This window comes from Fusarium flagelliforme (genome assembly GCF_020744385.1).
Source record: "Fusarium flagelliforme strain FIESC 12 MPI-CAGE-AA-0113 chromosome Unknown B0J16scaffold_8, whole genome shotgun sequence".
Classification (NCBI taxonomy): Eukaryota; Fungi; Ascomycota; class Sordariomycetes; order Hypocreales; family Nectriaceae; genus Fusarium; species Fusarium flagelliforme.
The window spans coordinates 225,239-242,148 of record NW_025763510.1 but is presented as its reverse complement, the minus strand read 5'-3'; the positions used below and the strand labels follow the sequence as shown (position 1 = coordinate 242,148).

Here is a 16,910-nt window from a genome sequence, read left to right as displayed (position 1 = left end):
CCAGCTATTCGACCATCGGATCAGAATACGAGTGAAGAGCTATCCGCGACAACAACCGTTGAGATCCCATCGGGTCAAGATATCTGGTCTTTCACCACTCAGGGTACTACACAGGATCTGACGGGATCAACTGGTGATGGGTCTTTTGAAACACTGTCATCACTTGGATATCCACTCATCAACTATGACTCCATCAACTCTATCGACATGGTGTTCGGGGACCAGGAGCTCGGCTTTCCAATGGACCCCTTTGATCTGCAGATGAATGCGTACACCGATTCCAATGCGCCGCAGTATTAACTAGCTATCTGGAGACTTAAATACATGAATTCCAAGTCTCCCACTCCATCTTAAGGAACGACGTCTAGCCTAAGCTGCTTCTTCTGTAGTTATAGGACTTTTCTCCCCACCAGCATGTACCTTATTCAATCCATCTCCCCCCTGTGCATCACGCATCATCTCAGTAGCATTAACCTTTCCAAACTGTCGGATCGGAACACCTTGATTGAACAAGAAGTCGACTTGTTCCAATGTCTTGCCCTTGCACTCAGGAACGCAAAAGTAGACAAATACAAGAGCAGTGGCCATGATACCTGCAAAGATGAACCCGACCTTGCTGTTTAGGCCGGCGTACTTGTCATAAATGAGATACGGAATGCTGAAGTTGACAGTGAAGCTAAGAGAAAGGCATTAGCAGTTGTTGGCATGCATTCGGGACTGAGAACTTACTTCATGATAACGTTAACAGTGAACCCAACTCGCGAGGTAAGGTCACGAAGTCGAAGGGCAGAAAGCTCAGTAGTCACGACGTAGACAAGAGGAGCCCAACCCATTCCAAAGCCAGAGGCAAATACAGCCATCATGCTGATTACTCCCTTCTTCCTGGAATCATCAACGGGAGATTGGACACCAAGGGCACCCATTGTTGCCATAGCAGCAAACATGGTACAAGATGATGCCATCAGAAGAATGCTGTGTCTCGTTAGCTTTAATTAACTTTCCTGAATATCAGTACATACCGTCTACCAGCAATGTCTGCCCATAGAAGGATTGATATGATGGTGACTATACTGATGGCCGATGTAATCAGACTGAAACCAAATGGATTGATGGTTCCGAGAGACTTGACATAGATGGCACCATACTGTGATACGAATGCTTGACCACCAGCCTGTTGATAGAAGTTGACGACGATGACGATGAGAGTTCGTCTAAGGTTGATACCTCGGAAAAGTTCAATGAACCTCCCCTGCTCCGTCTCTTCCTCCAAAGAGACCCTCAGCTCCGAAAATTCAGCATCAATTTCTCCGTCTGTGAATACCCCCTCTCGAATTTGCTGGAGACTTTTTCGAGCCTCGTCCACTTTATTTTGTCGAAGTAACCATCTTGGCGATTCTGGAACGAACCAGATACCCGCGATAACGATCGAAGGCACGATATAGAACATGCCGAGGGGGATTCTCCATGCGCGGTTATCGGGAAGGGAAGACGTTCCGTAGCAGATGCTGTTGATAACAAGGCCGCCGATCGCAAGGCTGAGTTGGTAGGATCCGACCATGAAGCCGCGAGCTTGGGCGGGAACTGAGTCCGTTAGCGACAGGTATGTGTCAATTTGAGGATGTCTTGCTGCTTACCGATTTCAGACTGAAAGGTCGGAACAACGCCTAGCTCCATACCTACGTAGACGTAGTTCAGGATTCGGGCTGCCATAATCTGTTCGCGGTGGAACGACGTGACTGCAATAGTCGCTGTAACAAGAGCATACACACTCATAACGAACATGCACCATCTTCTTCCCCATCGCGACGAGATCCAGGTACCAGCAAGAACACCTAAAATTATTAGCAAGCTCAGTTTATGGTGAGAAGCGTACTCACCAGCAGCAAAGCCGATGTAGTTCAAACTGTTAAACAGCGAAAGCCAATATGGTTCAAGAACATATTTTCCTGTCTTTTCATCGAAGACGCCAAATTGCTTGTCAAAGGCATCCATAGCCTGCGTCGTGGCAAATGCCTGGTTATCGAAACCATAGTTGAACGTCGAGACAGCGATAAGCACGCACGAAAGCGCAAGTCTGCGATTGAAGAAACGGAACTTGGTAAAAATGCCCATGGTGGAAGATATTGTTGGATCAACCTGTCATGATTTGGCCGAGGTGGTGTTGAGATAAGACTTAAATGAAGAAAACTAAAGATGTCGTGATGGTTGGGATTGATTGACGAATGGGGCGGTTTTAGTGGTATATCATTGCTAGATCCACTTTACGTGTGATTTACCCCAGGAAATTGTGTGTGAACTCCCCGAAAGACGAGATCCGGGCTTCGTTGATCCACATACGAGACCCGGGGACGAGATCCGGCTGAGGCACGGGGAGAACAAGTCGGCTGTATGTCGATTTCACAATATGATTAGACACTTACGCTTTGCCAGTACCTAAAGAGAATTTATAACTAGTTATTATATATAATTATTTAAATGCTACTTTAACTAATATAACTCTAAAGTTTCTAAATCTACTAATAGTTTAATTACTTTAAACTTTCTTTAATCTCTCTTCTATCTGTCCCTGTAGGCTCTTTAAGTTAACTTTGGGAAAATCACGCTGGAGGACCAAAGCACTTCATAGACTCCGGTAAGTCTTCAAGCCTTTCCTGTTTTGAATGATGTCTAACTGAAAGTTTTCTGTGCACAGATGTGGAAATCTGGTGTCACGAAGAACTCAAGAACGCGTTCTGGACTACAACAACAGGTATTAAACAAGGTACATACCGGCCTGACTATCTCATGGTAGACCGATTCAATTGGAAGACGTTCTCCGGAGCGATTTTTGAACTTTTTCCGGGGTTCAATCTACATCAGTGCCCAAGCCACACTCCTGGTGGAATTGTGGTGGACTTGGATCTCGAGGAGACTGGTTGCGCCATCTTGAAGGGCGATACGTTTCACATTGCCGAGAATTATGAGCTGGGAATCCACCCGGGGGCGATAACTCGAGATCTCAACGCCTGGCATCGTAGCCGCCAGTACATCCAAGATTTAGTACAGAAGAAGAAGGCAAAAGTGGTGTTGGGATACGACGTGGCCTATTTCCGAGCTCTGAAGGCGAACCCAGGATTCATTCTGTAGATATGGCAGGTCCGCGATGTAGCGAGATAGCTGCTTTAGTGACGTGTCTCCACTTCACGGAACCTTGAGATGCTGAGTATGGAGAAAACATACGTGATTTCTTTCTTTATTGACGCGTTATCATAAGTAGCAACGACTGCATTGCAGTGACAGGCCCTCTTTGCTTTCGTCCGCCATGGCTTGTAGTAAGCTCGACTGTAAGAAGGGTTGTATTCCATTACCGTACTCATTGAGGAAGGCACTGAGCCTGCCCCGACAGGTTGGCTAGCAGAGCGTTCACCAATGGGTACTCCAGCCTGTTGACACCTATGCAAGAGCCAAATACTCCTTGAATAGCTGGACAGGTGCTTGTTCGGTTAAATGCCATTCTGGACAGTGTGATGCTTGAGTATGCGACCACCACTTAACCCCCTCTCAAATCATGACGGACTTGTTTGGACCTTTGACCATTGCAAGAATACGCAACTGCCTTGCTATATTTAAACGCGCTGCGATGGATGCGATCGTTGTCTCCCTGTACCTAACAACCCTCGAATAGGGCCGCGCTCAGCAATGGTAACAGGATCGTATCCAATAACTTGCTCTGTGCCTTCAACTCTCCACCTTCCCCAAGTCCCCAAGATCGTAGCAAAAAATGGAACCAGTAGAATTGCTAGAACTCGCTTGTCGTACACATATTTTGTAACAGGTTTGCGTGTTGTAATCGTCAAGTCTGAGGCGTTCGACGCCCGGCTAAAGGCTAACGCCGTTGCCATATCAAAAATATTTTCAATGCGTCTCGCCACTTCTTCAGCCGATGCATACGCTTTCTCTCCGAGCAACAAAGTTGCTACAGCTGAGTCATACAGCGTGTCTGATCCATCACTAGTGCCGCTACTGGCGCTGAAAGTGTACGGGGACCTCTGGTGCTCACTTGTGTAGATGCGTCGGAGAGGTCCAACACTGGTATCTAGTTTATGGCTGCTTTTTTCGAAGTTCCGGCGTTCAAGTACTGGAGTATTCTGGCCAACTTGATGAATCGGAATCGTCCCATAACTCAGTAAGCAGTCGACAATGTTTTGATACCAAGGCCCCTTTCCCGTCTTTGTTCCATTGATGAACGTTCCGAATATCACGGCAAAGTCTCCTACTGGGCATCTCTCGCCGCAATCAGCCGGGAAGCCAGAACTGAAATTGGCGTATGAGAACGGGCCCCACCCACCAACTGTTGTACAGATATCTGGATTCAAATCGCTGCAGAATTTGTAATAATCTTGGTCGGGATCCAGAGGTGGATTCAAATATTTAAAAGAACTGTGATCGCAAGTGGCTTGGATACTCGCTACAATAGCATCAACCTGGCATCTCGAGTCCGAACAAACTGGCGAGGCGGGAGCACTCAAGTTGCTGAGAGTTGCTAAGGCAGCGGTGATCCCTGGGACATCCTGGAAGTTCCCACCATTATACGCGTTGTTTGCTGTACCTAGCCATCCTGCCCAAGTATCTGTATCACGTTCCTGTGACGTCTGACTAGTGTTAAAGCTCTCGACGGGAGAGATCCCGGAAACAAGGACAGGGCCGACAATTGCGAGTGCTATCAGCAAGATCCCCCCAAACTTAAGCCGCCATGAATCTCCGTCGAAGACATATGTCAAGTGCGATAATGGTGATATACTCCATTGCGCGAGACGTCGAGACTCCCCTGCAGTAAGGGATTTCTTGGCAGCGCGCGATGTTAGTTTGAGCCATAGCGATTGCTCCACGCAGCGCGTAGCAAGACTGGACGTTGCAGCTGCTAGAACAGCTGTGATAAGGGTGACAGTTGTAGCAGGCTTTATACCAGAGGCGCTAGGTTCGAGAAGGGACCGGATATGATATGATTCAGGAGAAACATATAGGATAATTATCAATATATAGCTGAGAAGAATAAAAACGACAAGGAGGAAGTTGATGATGATGTTTATCATCCGAGAGTGAGCATCGTACCATTTCGATAAGAGCGTCATTTTTGCTTGCCTCGTTGTAGTTTTGAAAGCATTATCTTAGTCAAGCCTGTAGTAGTATCAGATGAAGAGCTCTTGAAGTAACTTTGATATATTGGTAAAGCGGCTGAGTCCGCTTCAGTGTAGCTAGAATGGTCTGGACTTATAACTTATAATGTCTTTGCACTAAAAGCTCCAGCGAAACTAAAGATAAGACAAACAGCCACAAACGTCGCTATGACAATAAAGAAGCTTAATGCCACCCTCTAAACCTGCATACATGTCACATGGGAAGCTTCAGTTACCTCAGTCAGTCTTCAAGATGTAAATGTAGTTAGTGACTGAAGGAAAAGAGACCCGATAGAGTTTGAGGCTTAAGAAGGCACGAAGTATTAACCATGTAGCTTATGATGCCGGATGGGATTCCTTCATACATTCGAAAGCTATTTGTACCTCATATAGAAGTAACGGTATATTGACAGGTCGAACGGGTACCAATCAACAGCTATAGATATCAGTGTCTGTGTTGCGAGAAGACTTAAACAAATCTCAAGTCAGATGACCGTACTACCCGGAAGTGCGGATCCGGTAACTGTGCTGGTTATCGGACCGTTACAGAACGGGAAAACTACATTTATTAACCGGCTTATTAAACTTGCTGTGGATAAGATTCCTTTCGGCGAAGAGGGCGGAGGTAATTTCAAGTGCACCACTAAGTGCGGCTTCTACAACCTGGAGATCCCTCTTACAGAGTACTTTCTCCGAGATAGGGCTTCTAGTAAAGCATATGACGTGCTAGATATTACAGATGAAGAGAGCATTCTCAAAGACGCGTAGTGGCGTAAGCAAATTGCAGTTAACACGTTCAAGGGTGGCTCAGCCTTGTTTGTCTTGTGATTGGTCTGTTCCTGATCGACTAGCACGTAGGGAGGACATGGGCTCTCCGGAGTGGCAGTGTTCTGGAGAGGGTCGCTGAGCATGTTCACGGAGATTTTCATAGACCTCTCTTGTGCGGGCAGTTGATAATGATCTATTTTGTAAAAGGCGTATTGTCATCAAGAAATTCCAACATATCCTGCTTTCTATGATGTTAACGAAGAGCAAGCTTTTAAATCTCTTCTGTCTCTACCCTGAGCAGTCTGATGTACTATTGTCAATAGAAATCGCGAAGCGGGCTGTTAATTCCGGAGAGGCTTCATGGCTATACCAAGGAGTCCGCCTTGGCTGAGCTGTGGCATCATAACATGGGCCGGGTAATCACTCGATGGTCCAGACCATTCCCACCACTGATCTAAACTGTCACGCTGTCACTACCGGTGCATCACTTGAAGTTTCATCTCAACATAAGCTAGGTGTGGCTGAGAATCCAAAATGCTCCGCAGTTTGGTGGCTGGTTCAGGGTGGAAGGCGAGAACGCCCTCCGTTAAATTACGCTGAGGCGTGCACTAGTGAGATTGAATGGATTCAGGCCCTAAACAAGGTACAATTTGTGGAAGTACCGACAGACAGTGGCAGGAATCAGTGGGTAAAATAAGTCTTAACTAAACCGAGCACAATCGAGTACACTCTCCGCTATAAACGACTTTTTTTTCGGTGAGACTCAGCTGGAAGGATTTTGAGTACCATTCTTCATCTATTACAACCCACTATCTATCGAGATCTTGAAATGACTCAGACAATCAGACTAGGAAAAGACCTAACTGCCTGCAGGTGCGGCCAGGAGGAAAAAGTCGTCATCTTGGTCGGTCGCACACAGCATGGCAAAAGCTCCCTCATCCGCTTCTAGACGCGTCTATCGCTGCAGCGAGCTATATCCTGAAGGTCCTACCACAAGAGTTGTTATTTATAGGCGTAACCGCAGTTTTAAGAGAGAGTATACAGAAGAAGCGGCTATGTCCATGGGAGGATGTTTACCAGCAGGTGATGGAGGTCTACCACTGCGATCCTAAGAAATGGGAGGAGTATGCCAACTAACCGATTAATCGGGTGCGCCCGAGATAATACACTTTAATACTGATGATATTTTCTATTCCACAGCCTTCACATGGGGGGGTATAATGCAAAAGGATGCGATATGCGATGTTATGATTATTTGGGTCGTTTACTTCTTGAATTTAACTCTAGGTTTCTTTACAATAAGACAATGGTTACCAAATTTAGAATCTAGAGTCTTGAATAGTTACCTTACATTAACTTAAAGGGACTTTATTATGCAACGTTTGACTATCTTCTTTCGACTTTAGTTACACCTTGCCATTAATTAAGTAATTTAATTGTTGTTTAGGGGAGAACAAGTCGGCTGTGTGTCGATTTGACAATTACATTTGACTATTGTAGTACTGTAGCTAGCTCAACCTATCTCGGCGCTTATTTCCCCTTGGGTCTAGGAAAGGTTGAAACCCATTCCTCAATCTGATTAATTCCAGCTTCCTGGATGGCCCTGACCTCTGGCCATATGTCCCCAGCATTGCGATATGTATCCGTACAGTGATTGCCCACAGGATTCAAAAAGTGTTTGACATAGGTGCTGTTTCCAAGAATGCCTCCTGGTCTCTGAGGAGATGCAAAGGATGCTGCTCGCCAAGGATCAAAAGCGCCGTTCACCAAGATTGTCCTGTTTAAATACGTTGGGTCGCTCCAGCCTCCATACCGGGCATTCCATGAGTCGGCTGTCTTTCCCTTGGCCAAGCCATACGTTTCGCCATTCGGACCAGGGGGGAAGTAACGTGCACAGGTCTTCCTGAACAATTCTTTGTTGACCAGACGTGATAGCAACGTCGGTGTTCCCTTTGGTGATCCTGTCTGCCAGTATTCCTCAGGCTCGTTGCAGAAGAGCCATTGGAGTTGCAAAGTGTCGACAATACCTGGAGCATCCAGGTTCCTGTTAGCATATACCAGACTTTCAGCGTCACCGAAATTGAAGCACCCTGTGTTATTCTCTCCTTTCCAAGGGCCTTGTTGCTCGCATTTTCCAGGGATCCAGATTTCTTTAGTCCAACGAGCGTAGCCTGCGAGCGCTTTCTGCAACCCGACGCCTTCTACGCCAGGGAGTTTCGATTTGTCTGTGGTATCGAGGGCATTCTCGACATAGTCGCAGAATTGCCACGTATCATGTATGCGCAAACTGGCACCTTGAAAGGTTTGTGGACCATAGCTAAGCAAGTTCATGAAATCGTCATTGTGCTTAAGGTCTGAAGCGCCAAACGTTTCTTTGATCTTTTGGATCTCATCTGCGGAACCTGCCGAATGTATCAGTATCTTGTGGCATCCTCTGATATCCTATCTTACCGTGAAGCATAACGTCGTCTAGATAGTCAATGACCTTCCCCACATCGGTCGTACAGTTCTTGGGCATGTAAGCTTTGGCCGCATCGAAATACCTCCAGAAGTCTGGAATTGCTTGAGGGGGTGCACTCGACGACCACGAAGCCCAAAATGTGTCTGGGTATTCCTTTTCTGTGAATAAGACGCGGTTCCCTTGCGCTGAGCAACCAGTCTGGACCCAAGGTACTTGATCTGGCCTGGCGCTATTGCCTTTCGCGAATGGCAACTTTGCGGTCTTTGCGAAATGGATTTTATCTCTGATAATCTGGTCCTCGGTATAGAACTTCATGTTCTCGGTTGTCAGCTTCTGGAAGGGTGAAGATTTGCCAAAGTATCGGTTTTCAAGCATGAGCATGACGGCACCGATACGCTTCGCAATCATGCCACCAATGACATAATCATCATGCAGCCAGAATTTGACTTGTTCAGCTTCGGCGTCAACGGGGGCGATGACAACGATGGGCGGGTTGCTGCCGTTGGCGTAGTTGAGACTGTACCAATACCGTTGCTCAAAGGTTCCTAGGGAAGGATTGTCGTGATCGATCAATTGGTGGAACACACCATCTTCCACACCGGCTGTGTCATCTCCGCTTTGTCTTGCTAGAAGTTGAGAGTCTGATTTCGATTCGAAGTAAGCCTGTTGGCGTGGGCCGAATCCATGGGTTTGCTGTAGCAAAACTGCAAAAACCCCGAGACCGGCGAGAAGATGCATGTTTAGCTGCTTTTTTATAGATTATTTCGAGACTGGGAATGGATACACAATTAAGTTGGGCCATGCCCTTTGGACTCGGGATAACTGGACATGTTCACGCTTTGAATGAAAATCGGCATGTTCGGTATTTTAAAATTGCATTGTCCCATGTAAACTTAAAGCGTCGCATTACAAAAGTCAATTAGATGAATGCCAAACCTAGAGTCACTAGCTATAAGTAAAATACATTATTTATTTAATGAGGGATAAGTTTGCGTTTATACATGCCATTTGTTTCCTGTCCCATAGCAGTTATTAAATGGAAGAATTCCCAACTCCAGGTTATGTCACTGGGCATCTCAACAATGACGCATGCCAAGTCGGGTAACACGAGTGAGATTAAACGTGGGTCAAGCTGAAGCAAGTCGACCAATAGGTAGCTTCGTTACCTTTGCCGATCTCATGCACCCCTGCATTTATAAAGTTTCTTTCCGAGCCACCTCCTGAGCTTGCTTACCTCAATCACGGCTCAAACTCACCAGTAAACCTTCATTCACCAAATCATGGCGCTACAAACTACCACGTCGCTGCTTCTGCCGGCATATACCGGCCACTTCTTGGCCGAGATTATTGGTGCGAATACTACCGCCACTACCTTTGTGCTGGATTGCGACAACGATAAGAACGACGATGATTGTGGTCTCACGCGCGATACCGTCATTGTGGGACCATGGGGCGACAAGACTCCCGCGCCAGGAGCCCCTACAACTGGGATCTGGCGAGAGGCCATGACTATTGACGAGGAGGATTGGACTTTCTCTGTGTGATGCGACATGAGCAAGACCTACGCCAAAACGTGCACCACGATCAATATTGGTGGCAATGACGAGGGACATCCCACAGCGACTTTCACACAGACAGCCAGTCACGACGCATACCTTTTTGAAGATTTTCATTTTGGAAGCTTTACCTGGGTACCCGTTACTGTTACGAAAGGTCAGAAGTTCCTCTCAGCTTCGCAAAAAACGGCTGCTCCCAAGGCTTTGGAAGCAGAGATGGCAACAACTTCCAGTGACATGCCAGCGAGCTCAATCACCGGAGACGTGGTGATTTTGACGGGCTCCAATGGTAAAGGAGATCTAGTGACATTGACAGGATCTAACAGTCGGACAACGGGTGGCGCTGGTGGCGATGATATAGTTACACTGACGGGTGAGGCTATGCCCAGCGATACCTCGGACAGCGGTGCTTTTGGTGTTCGTATAACGAAGCTATTTGCGGCTGTAACCATAGCTACTGTCGTTCTTGTTTGTTCCTAGATTCCCAATAAGACTGGTACCCAAGCACGCTTTATTGTCGTACAACCATCAAATCCTTGGAACTTACCTCCGTCTTTGCAAACGTGGTATGTCCTCCTAATTTCCTCACGGTACCTCAGAATGCTTGATCTCAGTGATGTAGTATCACTGCCGGCATCCTATGGGTCGTTAGTTTCAGAAGATATTGAGAAAAAACCCACTTACGTCTCCGAGGGCGGAGTCAGCATCAGTAGCATCCTACGCCGCCTGTCCACGCGTTAGCGACAGCTGTATAGCCTACGATCACTGTAAATTCTTACATGCTCATCAACAGTAAGAGGGTCCTCGTCCGTTCACATCGTCAAAGCTTAGCCTGGTGTTTGATGTTACTTTGGGTCAAAGAGGTCGTCCCTAGTCACGTGCGATATGTCCCAGTGTCGACATCCCTGTAGATATCCCGTTCCATGCCCAGACTGAGCCCAAGAGCGGGGTTTTGAGCAATGCTGCCAGAACCAACACAAAAATCAGTAAGTAAACAACAACCAACAAATCAATTTACTCTTCCGTGTCGGCGCCCAGCATGTCACACGCCCAAAAAACGCAATACGATTCCTTCGCTCCCAAGTATGCATCTGTTAGTGAGCTGCCCTGTTCGAAACTTGAGGGTCAGCTTGTGAGGAATGCCTTGGGGGACTGTACGGGCTTGAAAGTGTTGGATCTTGGTGGGGGGGACGGACTTCATGCCAGAAGGGCGATTGACGCTGGGGCGAAGGTTGTGGATGTTGTTGATATTTCGCCTGAGATGATGAAAGCGGGCAAAGAGATTGAGACAAGCCTCGGACGACAGGGTCGCATTCGCTGGTTCGAAGCTGATGTCACCAAGCCAGTCACAGAGCAGGTCAACATCAAAGAAAATTACGATATCGTGATGGCAAATTGGGTGCTTGATCACGCTACCTCTGTTTCCGAATTACGAAGCATCTATGAGAATGTTGTCAAGAACTTGAAGCCTGGAGGCAAGTTCGTTGGCGTAAGGGCAAAGAGTATCCGAGCCGCGTATATGAGCTACGGTAAATACGGTGTCACCTTCACCGATGTTACAGACATTCCTGGCGGTTTGAGGTATCAGGTCAATTGTGTTACCGAGCCGCCATTCTCGTTCGAGGCTACGTCGATGGAATCGACTTACTCGCTGTCTGATGATATTGGAAAAGAGCTTGGGTTGGTTGAGATAAAGGTTACCCCAGCCGAGGAGACAGAACTTGTGAAGAATGACCGCGAGTTCTGGGAGGATTATCTCAAGGACCCCAACTTCGTCGTCGTAGTGGCAAAAAAGGTATGAATCTCCTGCGACTGGTCTGCCGGCATTCTAGTTGCTTCGAGATTCGTCTGCGATCCGGAAAGGTTCAATTACCAACTTGTTTTAGACAAGTATTTCGCATCACCATGAATGATTGATCACATGATATTTGTCCGCACCTTGGCCCACAATAAGTCGGTCAAGCGGTCAGGTAGTATATTGCAGAGGCAGCCCGCGGGGCGTTTTTCGGTACCTATTGACTCATATAAAATTACACCACCTTTTCTCATCCCAGCATATATGAATGCCTTTATACATTTTGTGCAAAAACTGCTTGGTCTCGCCTACTACCTCAGCACTTGCTTGACGCGCAGGAGCCTCTTTTTTTGAGTGTGGCTGTTGCAGTTTGCGAGGCTCCTCAGGACTTGGACGTTCCTGTGATGTCATAGTCCGAGTTCCACCCCCAGCCCCAGCCTCCAACAATAGACGCTCGTCTAACAGCATCCTTTCAGCGTGATTCATATAGCCTCTCGGCCGTCCACTAGACTAAATCTGATCTTGAAGGTATCAATGCTCATATATCGCGGAAGCAGGATAGTCTTCCCTGCCGTAAATATCTTTCTGGAAAGGTCGGCCTTAAAGTGAAGGCCCGACAGTTGCAGGACTCTCACAAGAATCAGAATACGGCAATCGATCGCATGTTTAAGTCAGTGAAGAAGCATCGTGGCGAAGCAGGCTTTGGACGAGGGAGAGGGACGTAGTGTGCGGGAGGATAATCTTATCTAGGCCCGTATCGACTCTCTTCCAGCTTTTCGGGTGTCAAAGACTTACCGACCGTCTTCTGATATATGCCAAGAAGATTTTCTGCCGCTAGGGTATTCTACGACCTAGAGCTCGATCAATCTCGACAGCCGAGATCGTAAGGTAGTCAGGGCAACGTTATGGCAGTTTATGTCACTCCATGGGCTTGCTGTCTCCATCTCATCATAAAATACTTTTCTAAAGTTATACCCTTTCTGAAAAGTATCATGTTTACAGCATTTAGTTATCCTGTCTGGAATCGTTTAAAGGAGGAAGCCAAATATATATATTATGAGGCATCTTATTACTAGATGTATTACCAGCAGACCTTAAGTAGCTAACCCTTTTGCTGTATGTAGAACTTAAGAATGGCTAGATACCAACGAGAATCTGAGGGAACAACTTCTCAGTAAAGTCCCAGAGGATCGGAGTATAGTCCGGAGCCCAAGTAAGTCCAGTCCAGAACGTGTTGCGCTGGCCCTGCAACGCGTAGAGCTTCTTATAGAATCCACTCTTCAGCTCGCTAGAAGATACCTTGGGGACCGTAAGACCATGCGATGCAAACGCCAGGATCTCGGGGCTCGTAGTATCATATGTTCCCGCCTGATCAATCTTGGTGAAGGTTTGTTTGATCAGGTCCTTTGCCTTGTTGGCAGTGAGACGAGCGTTGCCGAGAACACGAGTAGTGAAGAGATCCTTCTTGCCAGCACGAGTATACGCATCGGCAAAGTCGCCGTGTGGGAGGTAGAAGTTGGTCGCGTTATCCGGCGCGTTGCGGATACCAGGCACGTCAGATGGTAGATTGGTCTTGCCGACAACACTGACGTACAGCGTCTCCCAAGTGAACTTGGAGAAGAGAGACTTTTCATTCTTGTCAAGATCCCATGGTCCAACATTGTCGGGAGATGGAGTCGCTGCGAAGAGTAGCTTCTTGGCTTTGACGCGCTGTTGGCCGTCGGGTGTTTGTACAACCAGCTCAACGCCCTTGTCGCTGCGACGACTGGAGACCAAGGTGCTCTTGAGTAGAACGTCGTCTTTCATAAGCTCAAAGACTCGATCATAGAGTGTTTGCGAGGAATATGTCGCAGGGTATTTGAAAGTCGGACCAGCCAGACCGAATCCTCCCAGAGCGGCGAGTTGAGGCTGTCCGACTACGGCCATGACAAACCAAGTTGGGGTGTTCACAGCATCAGATAGCCAGATAAGTGTGCGGAGAACTGCCAGGGAGCTTCCCATTCCATATTTGTTAAGGAATTCTCCAAAGGGCAAGAGGAGATCCTTGGGGACGTCACCTTGCTTGAAGTAGCCGTTCTCAAACCAAGGCTGATACTTGGTGGCCAATGCAGCATACTCGATCAATGCAATGGTTGCGTTGGGAAGCCCATAGTCAACGTTGACCTGCTTGCCGGTGTTGAAGTCTATGTTCTTGGTGCCGAAGAGCAGACTGGCACCACTCTCCAGATCAGGGTCAATTAGACCGACGTCAAACCGCTTGAAGAACTTCTTGGTTGCTTCTCGGTTCAGGTATGCCTGGACACCGTAATTGATGGGTCTATCATTGGCGCTAGGCTTGTATGCATGAACATGACCGCCCTAGATAATGATGTTAGTATGTTGGATAACTCTGCGAAATCGTTACTCACAAGCTTGCCTTCCTTCTCTATGACCAACACAGACTTGCCGTAGTCCTCTCGGAGTCGGACGGCAGCATAAGCACCTGTCGCGCCGCCACCAACAATAGCAACATCGACTTCACGCACGAGTTTGGGCTTGGCCAAGGCTGCACAGCCTGTGACGTAAGAAAAAAGGACAAAGAGGTTTTCGGCTTTCATCTTGTGGGACACAGATAGAGATACTAAGAAGCTGATGAGAACATGATAATCTGGGGCACCTGGGCCTTAAGTAGATGCTTAAAAGTTAGGCTGTCAGGTAGTACGGAACCATCGGGTGAGGATCTTCCCGGCGGTCAGTGCGTGAAACTAATAATCTGCAAATGGCTTGTTTGTTTAGATAGTCGGATGCCCGAAAGTCCATTTCGTGTAATGTCGCTTACGAGTAGAGCAAGCACGGGTCGGAGCGCTGGAAGCACCGGACCAGTAGAGTTTAATGAAATGTCTTAGCTTGGGCGCCGATCACGGCAGTTGGGGATACACAAACAGCGCCCGTCAGGCCAGAAGACTTAATCATGTGCGAGATGAGGTCGGTCAATTGTACCATCACGAAAGTAAGAGGCAACTGTAAATGAGATAAACAGGTCCATAAACAGTAAAACAAACAGTATTCTAAGTTTCAGTAGAGCTATAAAACTAGCCCAGTAATATAACTAAAAACCTTATACCGGAACAAAAGGTCCGCAACGACGTATTGTGCAATCTTCGCAATCTTCCTCTAAAAGAAAAAAAAGAAAAAACCCATCACAGGGACAATAGCAATCAACTCGCAAGCAAATATGTTTGTGCGAGATTGGACTATTGAGCAATCATCAGCTGAAAGTGGTCTAGGTTCCTGAGTGTTTGCGAAAATGAACCAACGCCCAGCCAATAATTGTAGACTATGCCACTGTGGTGTCTTGAGTCTAGGCCCTCAGACCCTCTGTAATTAGGCCCAACAAATGTCTCACATATCTGTGGTGCAACGCACCACTGCAATTCTCACTTTCTATCTCAATGGCCAACAAAAGGTCTTGGATACTGTTCTGATTTTTCCTGAGGAGCAGGTCCTGCAATATACAAATAAGACAACGCAATAACAATAGCAATCACAGATTGTGAACCCGACTGCCATTTAAGGTCCGGGGTCTTGGATACACCTGTGAGGAAATAGTACCACAAAAGCCTAGAAAGGTAGTCATCTAAAAAGTTTAATTGCTTCTGCTTGAACATTTTCTGTGCTTCTATACTACAGGTGGTCAACCTCCACCACAGTATCATTCCGCACAAAGATCCCCGACAGATTATCATGCCGACCAGTAACAGATTTTCGACTGCAAATAACGGTATGTACCCCTCTCGGATATTGAACATCAATTGCATCATATGTGAGTCCGCTTTCCAGGTCGGCTAGTTGGTGTGTTGAGCTTGAGTCATCAATCTCTTTATCCTTCTTTGAACAGATAATCGTTGACAATTTAATGACATTGCTTGGTCGACTGATGCGCTGGCTGCTCTTTCCATACGACATGAGGAAGGTGGTAGGTAATATGTGGATGAAGATGGGACGTAAGAGGGGAAAGCAAGCTAGTTATTTACAATTTAGTACATTGTCGCTAACGGTATAAATTCGATCGGTACTTACAGGAGACGATTGCGATATTGACTTCGACAGACCCCAGAATGCAGAACATAGCATAGTCGTAAGGCATTTGCGTGGTGTTGCTGTCGTAGTTAACAAGTTCGACAAGAACAAACATCGAAGCAAAGCAGACACTAGAACAAAGTTAGCTGAAGAGAACGCAAACGTGCCACAACACCAGAGATTGATCGTACATCGCGCCGAGTAAGAACAAAGCGGCAATAGCAAGCTTTTGGCCCTTGGGAAGGGTAAGTCGGGCAACTTCAATAATTGGTAGAACAAGGATAGCGAGGTCCATTATAAAGTGAGTCGTAATAGTACCCAGGAAGAACTGGCCACTGTCGAGATTGCAAACCTTGTCCGTGATACTATAGTCCCATAGAGATTGAACAGGGACACAACGGAAAGTGAGCATAAATGTTCGAAGGATAATCCATATAACTACCATCACAAGCATGACCAGAATTGGAATCCGAATGGACGAGATGCTGAACAGACGCCAGTAAAGCGACAAGATAGCTATCTTGGAACAGGCGATAGATGAGGCATAGCAAAGAGAGTTCAGGAAGGCAAGGAAGCGAGCTTGTTGAAGGATGTCCTCCCGCTCATTAGTCGGAATTGAGTCCGGGATCTTAACACCGAGATATGTGTGCAACGTCCCTATGCGAGTGTCAATAAGAAACCAGACCAATTGTATGTGTGTAGCATACACTGAACCATGATGCTGCAGTATCCAGTCGCAAAGACAAATGCCAAGATGGAAAAGTAATCGTCAAACCACCAGCTCATCTTGGTCATGCGTCGGGCGCAAACACGCATAACAAGTGAGCTCAGCGCCGCAAGCCAGGGAATGGCCACACCAGCCCAGATGTTAGGTTGAAGCCCAGCCATTGTTGGGGCATATAATCATGACGGTTTGTTCCACACAAAGAGGAAGACAATGCGACACGTCGTTTTAGCTGAGGAATAAAACAATGGAGTCAAGAAAAAGGGTTTGCATTGCAGTGTGGAGGCTGCCCACGTTTTGGTCAATGATGACGAGGGGAGCTGAACGTGGACACTGACTCGCTGCTTGCTTCCCCAGATAAAGCTATACTCAGATTAGACAAGTTTGACTG

At 47.0% G+C, this 16,910-nt stretch overlaps 8 protein-coding genes across 8 annotated transcripts; 4 read left to right on the top strand and 4 right to left on the bottom strand.

The window, feature by feature from the left end:
- Positions 1-425: 425 nt before the first annotated feature.
- Positions 426-2,112, bottom strand: B0J16DRAFT_324707 (general substrate transporter; the record flags this gene model as incomplete). Its single annotated transcript, XM_046125848.1, has 6 exons — positions 426-441; positions 485-676; positions 730-972; positions 1,020-1,581; positions 1,635-1,832; positions 1,878-2,112. The coding sequence occupies 6 exons, from the start codon at positions 2,110-2,112 to the stop codon at positions 426-428; spliced, it is 1,446 nt and encodes a 481-aa protein (XP_045977547.1).
- A 672-nt stretch (positions 2,113-2,784) lies between these two features.
- On the top strand, positions 2,785-3,126 carry B0J16DRAFT_389090 (uncharacterized protein; the record flags this gene model as incomplete). Its single annotated transcript, XM_046131792.1, has 1 exon — positions 2,785-3,126. The coding sequence occupies one exon, from the start codon at positions 2,785-2,787 to the stop codon at positions 3,124-3,126; it is 342 nt and encodes a 113-aa protein (XP_045977546.1).
- Positions 3,127-3,605: 479 nt separating this feature from the next.
- B0J16DRAFT_324706 (uncharacterized protein) lies at positions 3,606-5,111 on the bottom strand (the record flags this gene model as incomplete). Its single annotated transcript, XM_046125847.1, has 1 exon — positions 3,606-5,111. The coding sequence occupies one exon, from the start codon at positions 5,109-5,111 to the stop codon at positions 3,606-3,608; it is 1,506 nt and encodes a 501-aa protein (XP_045977545.1).
- Positions 5,112-5,367: 256 nt separating this feature from the next.
- On the top strand, positions 5,368-5,924 carry B0J16DRAFT_324705 (uncharacterized protein; the record flags this gene model as incomplete). The annotated part of the gene is made up of 2 exons (XM_046125846.1): positions 5,368-5,396; positions 5,570-5,924. 2 exons carry the CDS (start codon positions 5,368-5,370, stop codon positions 5,922-5,924), a joined length of 384 nt encoding a protein of 127 aa, XP_045977544.1.
- Positions 5,925-7,321: 1,397 nt separating this feature from the next.
- On the bottom strand, positions 7,322-9,184 carry B0J16DRAFT_375891 (serine carboxypeptidase S28-domain-containing protein). Its single transcript, XM_046130737.1, has 2 exons — positions 8,376-9,184; positions 7,322-8,326 (listed from the first exon to the last, which is right to left on the bottom strand). Exons 1-2 carry the CDS (start codon positions 9,121-9,123, stop codon positions 7,455-7,457), a joined length of 1,620 nt encoding a protein of 539 aa, XP_045977543.1. The 5' UTR covers positions 9,124-9,184; the 3' UTR covers positions 7,322-7,454.
- Positions 9,185-9,665: 481 nt separating this feature from the next.
- B0J16DRAFT_418545 (uncharacterized protein) lies at positions 9,666-10,570 on the top strand (the record flags this gene model as incomplete). The annotated part of the gene is made up of 2 exons (XM_046133772.1): positions 9,666-9,923; positions 10,020-10,570. The coding sequence occupies 2 exons, from the start codon at positions 9,666-9,668 to the stop codon at positions 10,419-10,421; spliced, it is 660 nt and encodes a 219-aa protein (XP_045977542.1). The 3' UTR covers positions 10,422-10,570.
- A 282-nt stretch (positions 10,571-10,852) lies between these two features.
- Positions 10,853-11,996, top strand: B0J16DRAFT_349752 (S-adenosyl-L-methionine-dependent methyltransferase). Its single transcript, XM_046128949.1, has one exon. The coding sequence runs from the start codon at positions 10,981-10,983 to the stop codon at positions 11,740-11,742; it is 762 nt and encodes a 253-aa protein (XP_045977541.1). The 5' UTR covers positions 10,853-10,980; the 3' UTR covers positions 11,743-11,996.
- A 767-nt stretch (positions 11,997-12,763) lies between these two features.
- On the bottom strand, positions 12,764-16,683 carry B0J16DRAFT_310933 (uncharacterized protein; the record flags this gene model as incomplete). Its single annotated transcript, XM_046124992.1, has 6 exons — positions 12,764-14,094; positions 14,145-14,333; positions 15,415-15,737; positions 15,796-15,926; positions 15,987-16,452; positions 16,503-16,683. The coding sequence occupies 6 exons, from the start codon at positions 16,681-16,683 to the stop codon at positions 12,874-12,876; spliced, it is 2,511 nt and encodes an 836-aa protein (XP_045977540.1). The 3' UTR covers positions 12,764-12,873.
- Positions 16,684-16,910: the final 227 nt, after the last annotated feature.

What these genes read in the sequence shown, in the direction of transcription:
- B0J16DRAFT_375891 (XM_046130737.1), bottom strand. Translation starts at nt 9,123, where the DNA reads ATGCATCTTCTCGCCGGTCTCGGGGTTTTTGCAGTTTTGCTACAGCAA. An exon ending in AGACGACGTTATGCTTCACG is followed by an intron (nt 8,327 to 8,375) that starts GTAAGATAGGAT and finishes TACATTCGGCAG; the next exon opens with GTTCCGCAGATGAGATCCAA.
- B0J16DRAFT_349752 (XM_046128949.1), top strand. Translation starts at nt 10,981, where the DNA reads ATGTCACACGCCCAAAAAACGCAATACGATTCCTTCGCTCCCAAGTAT.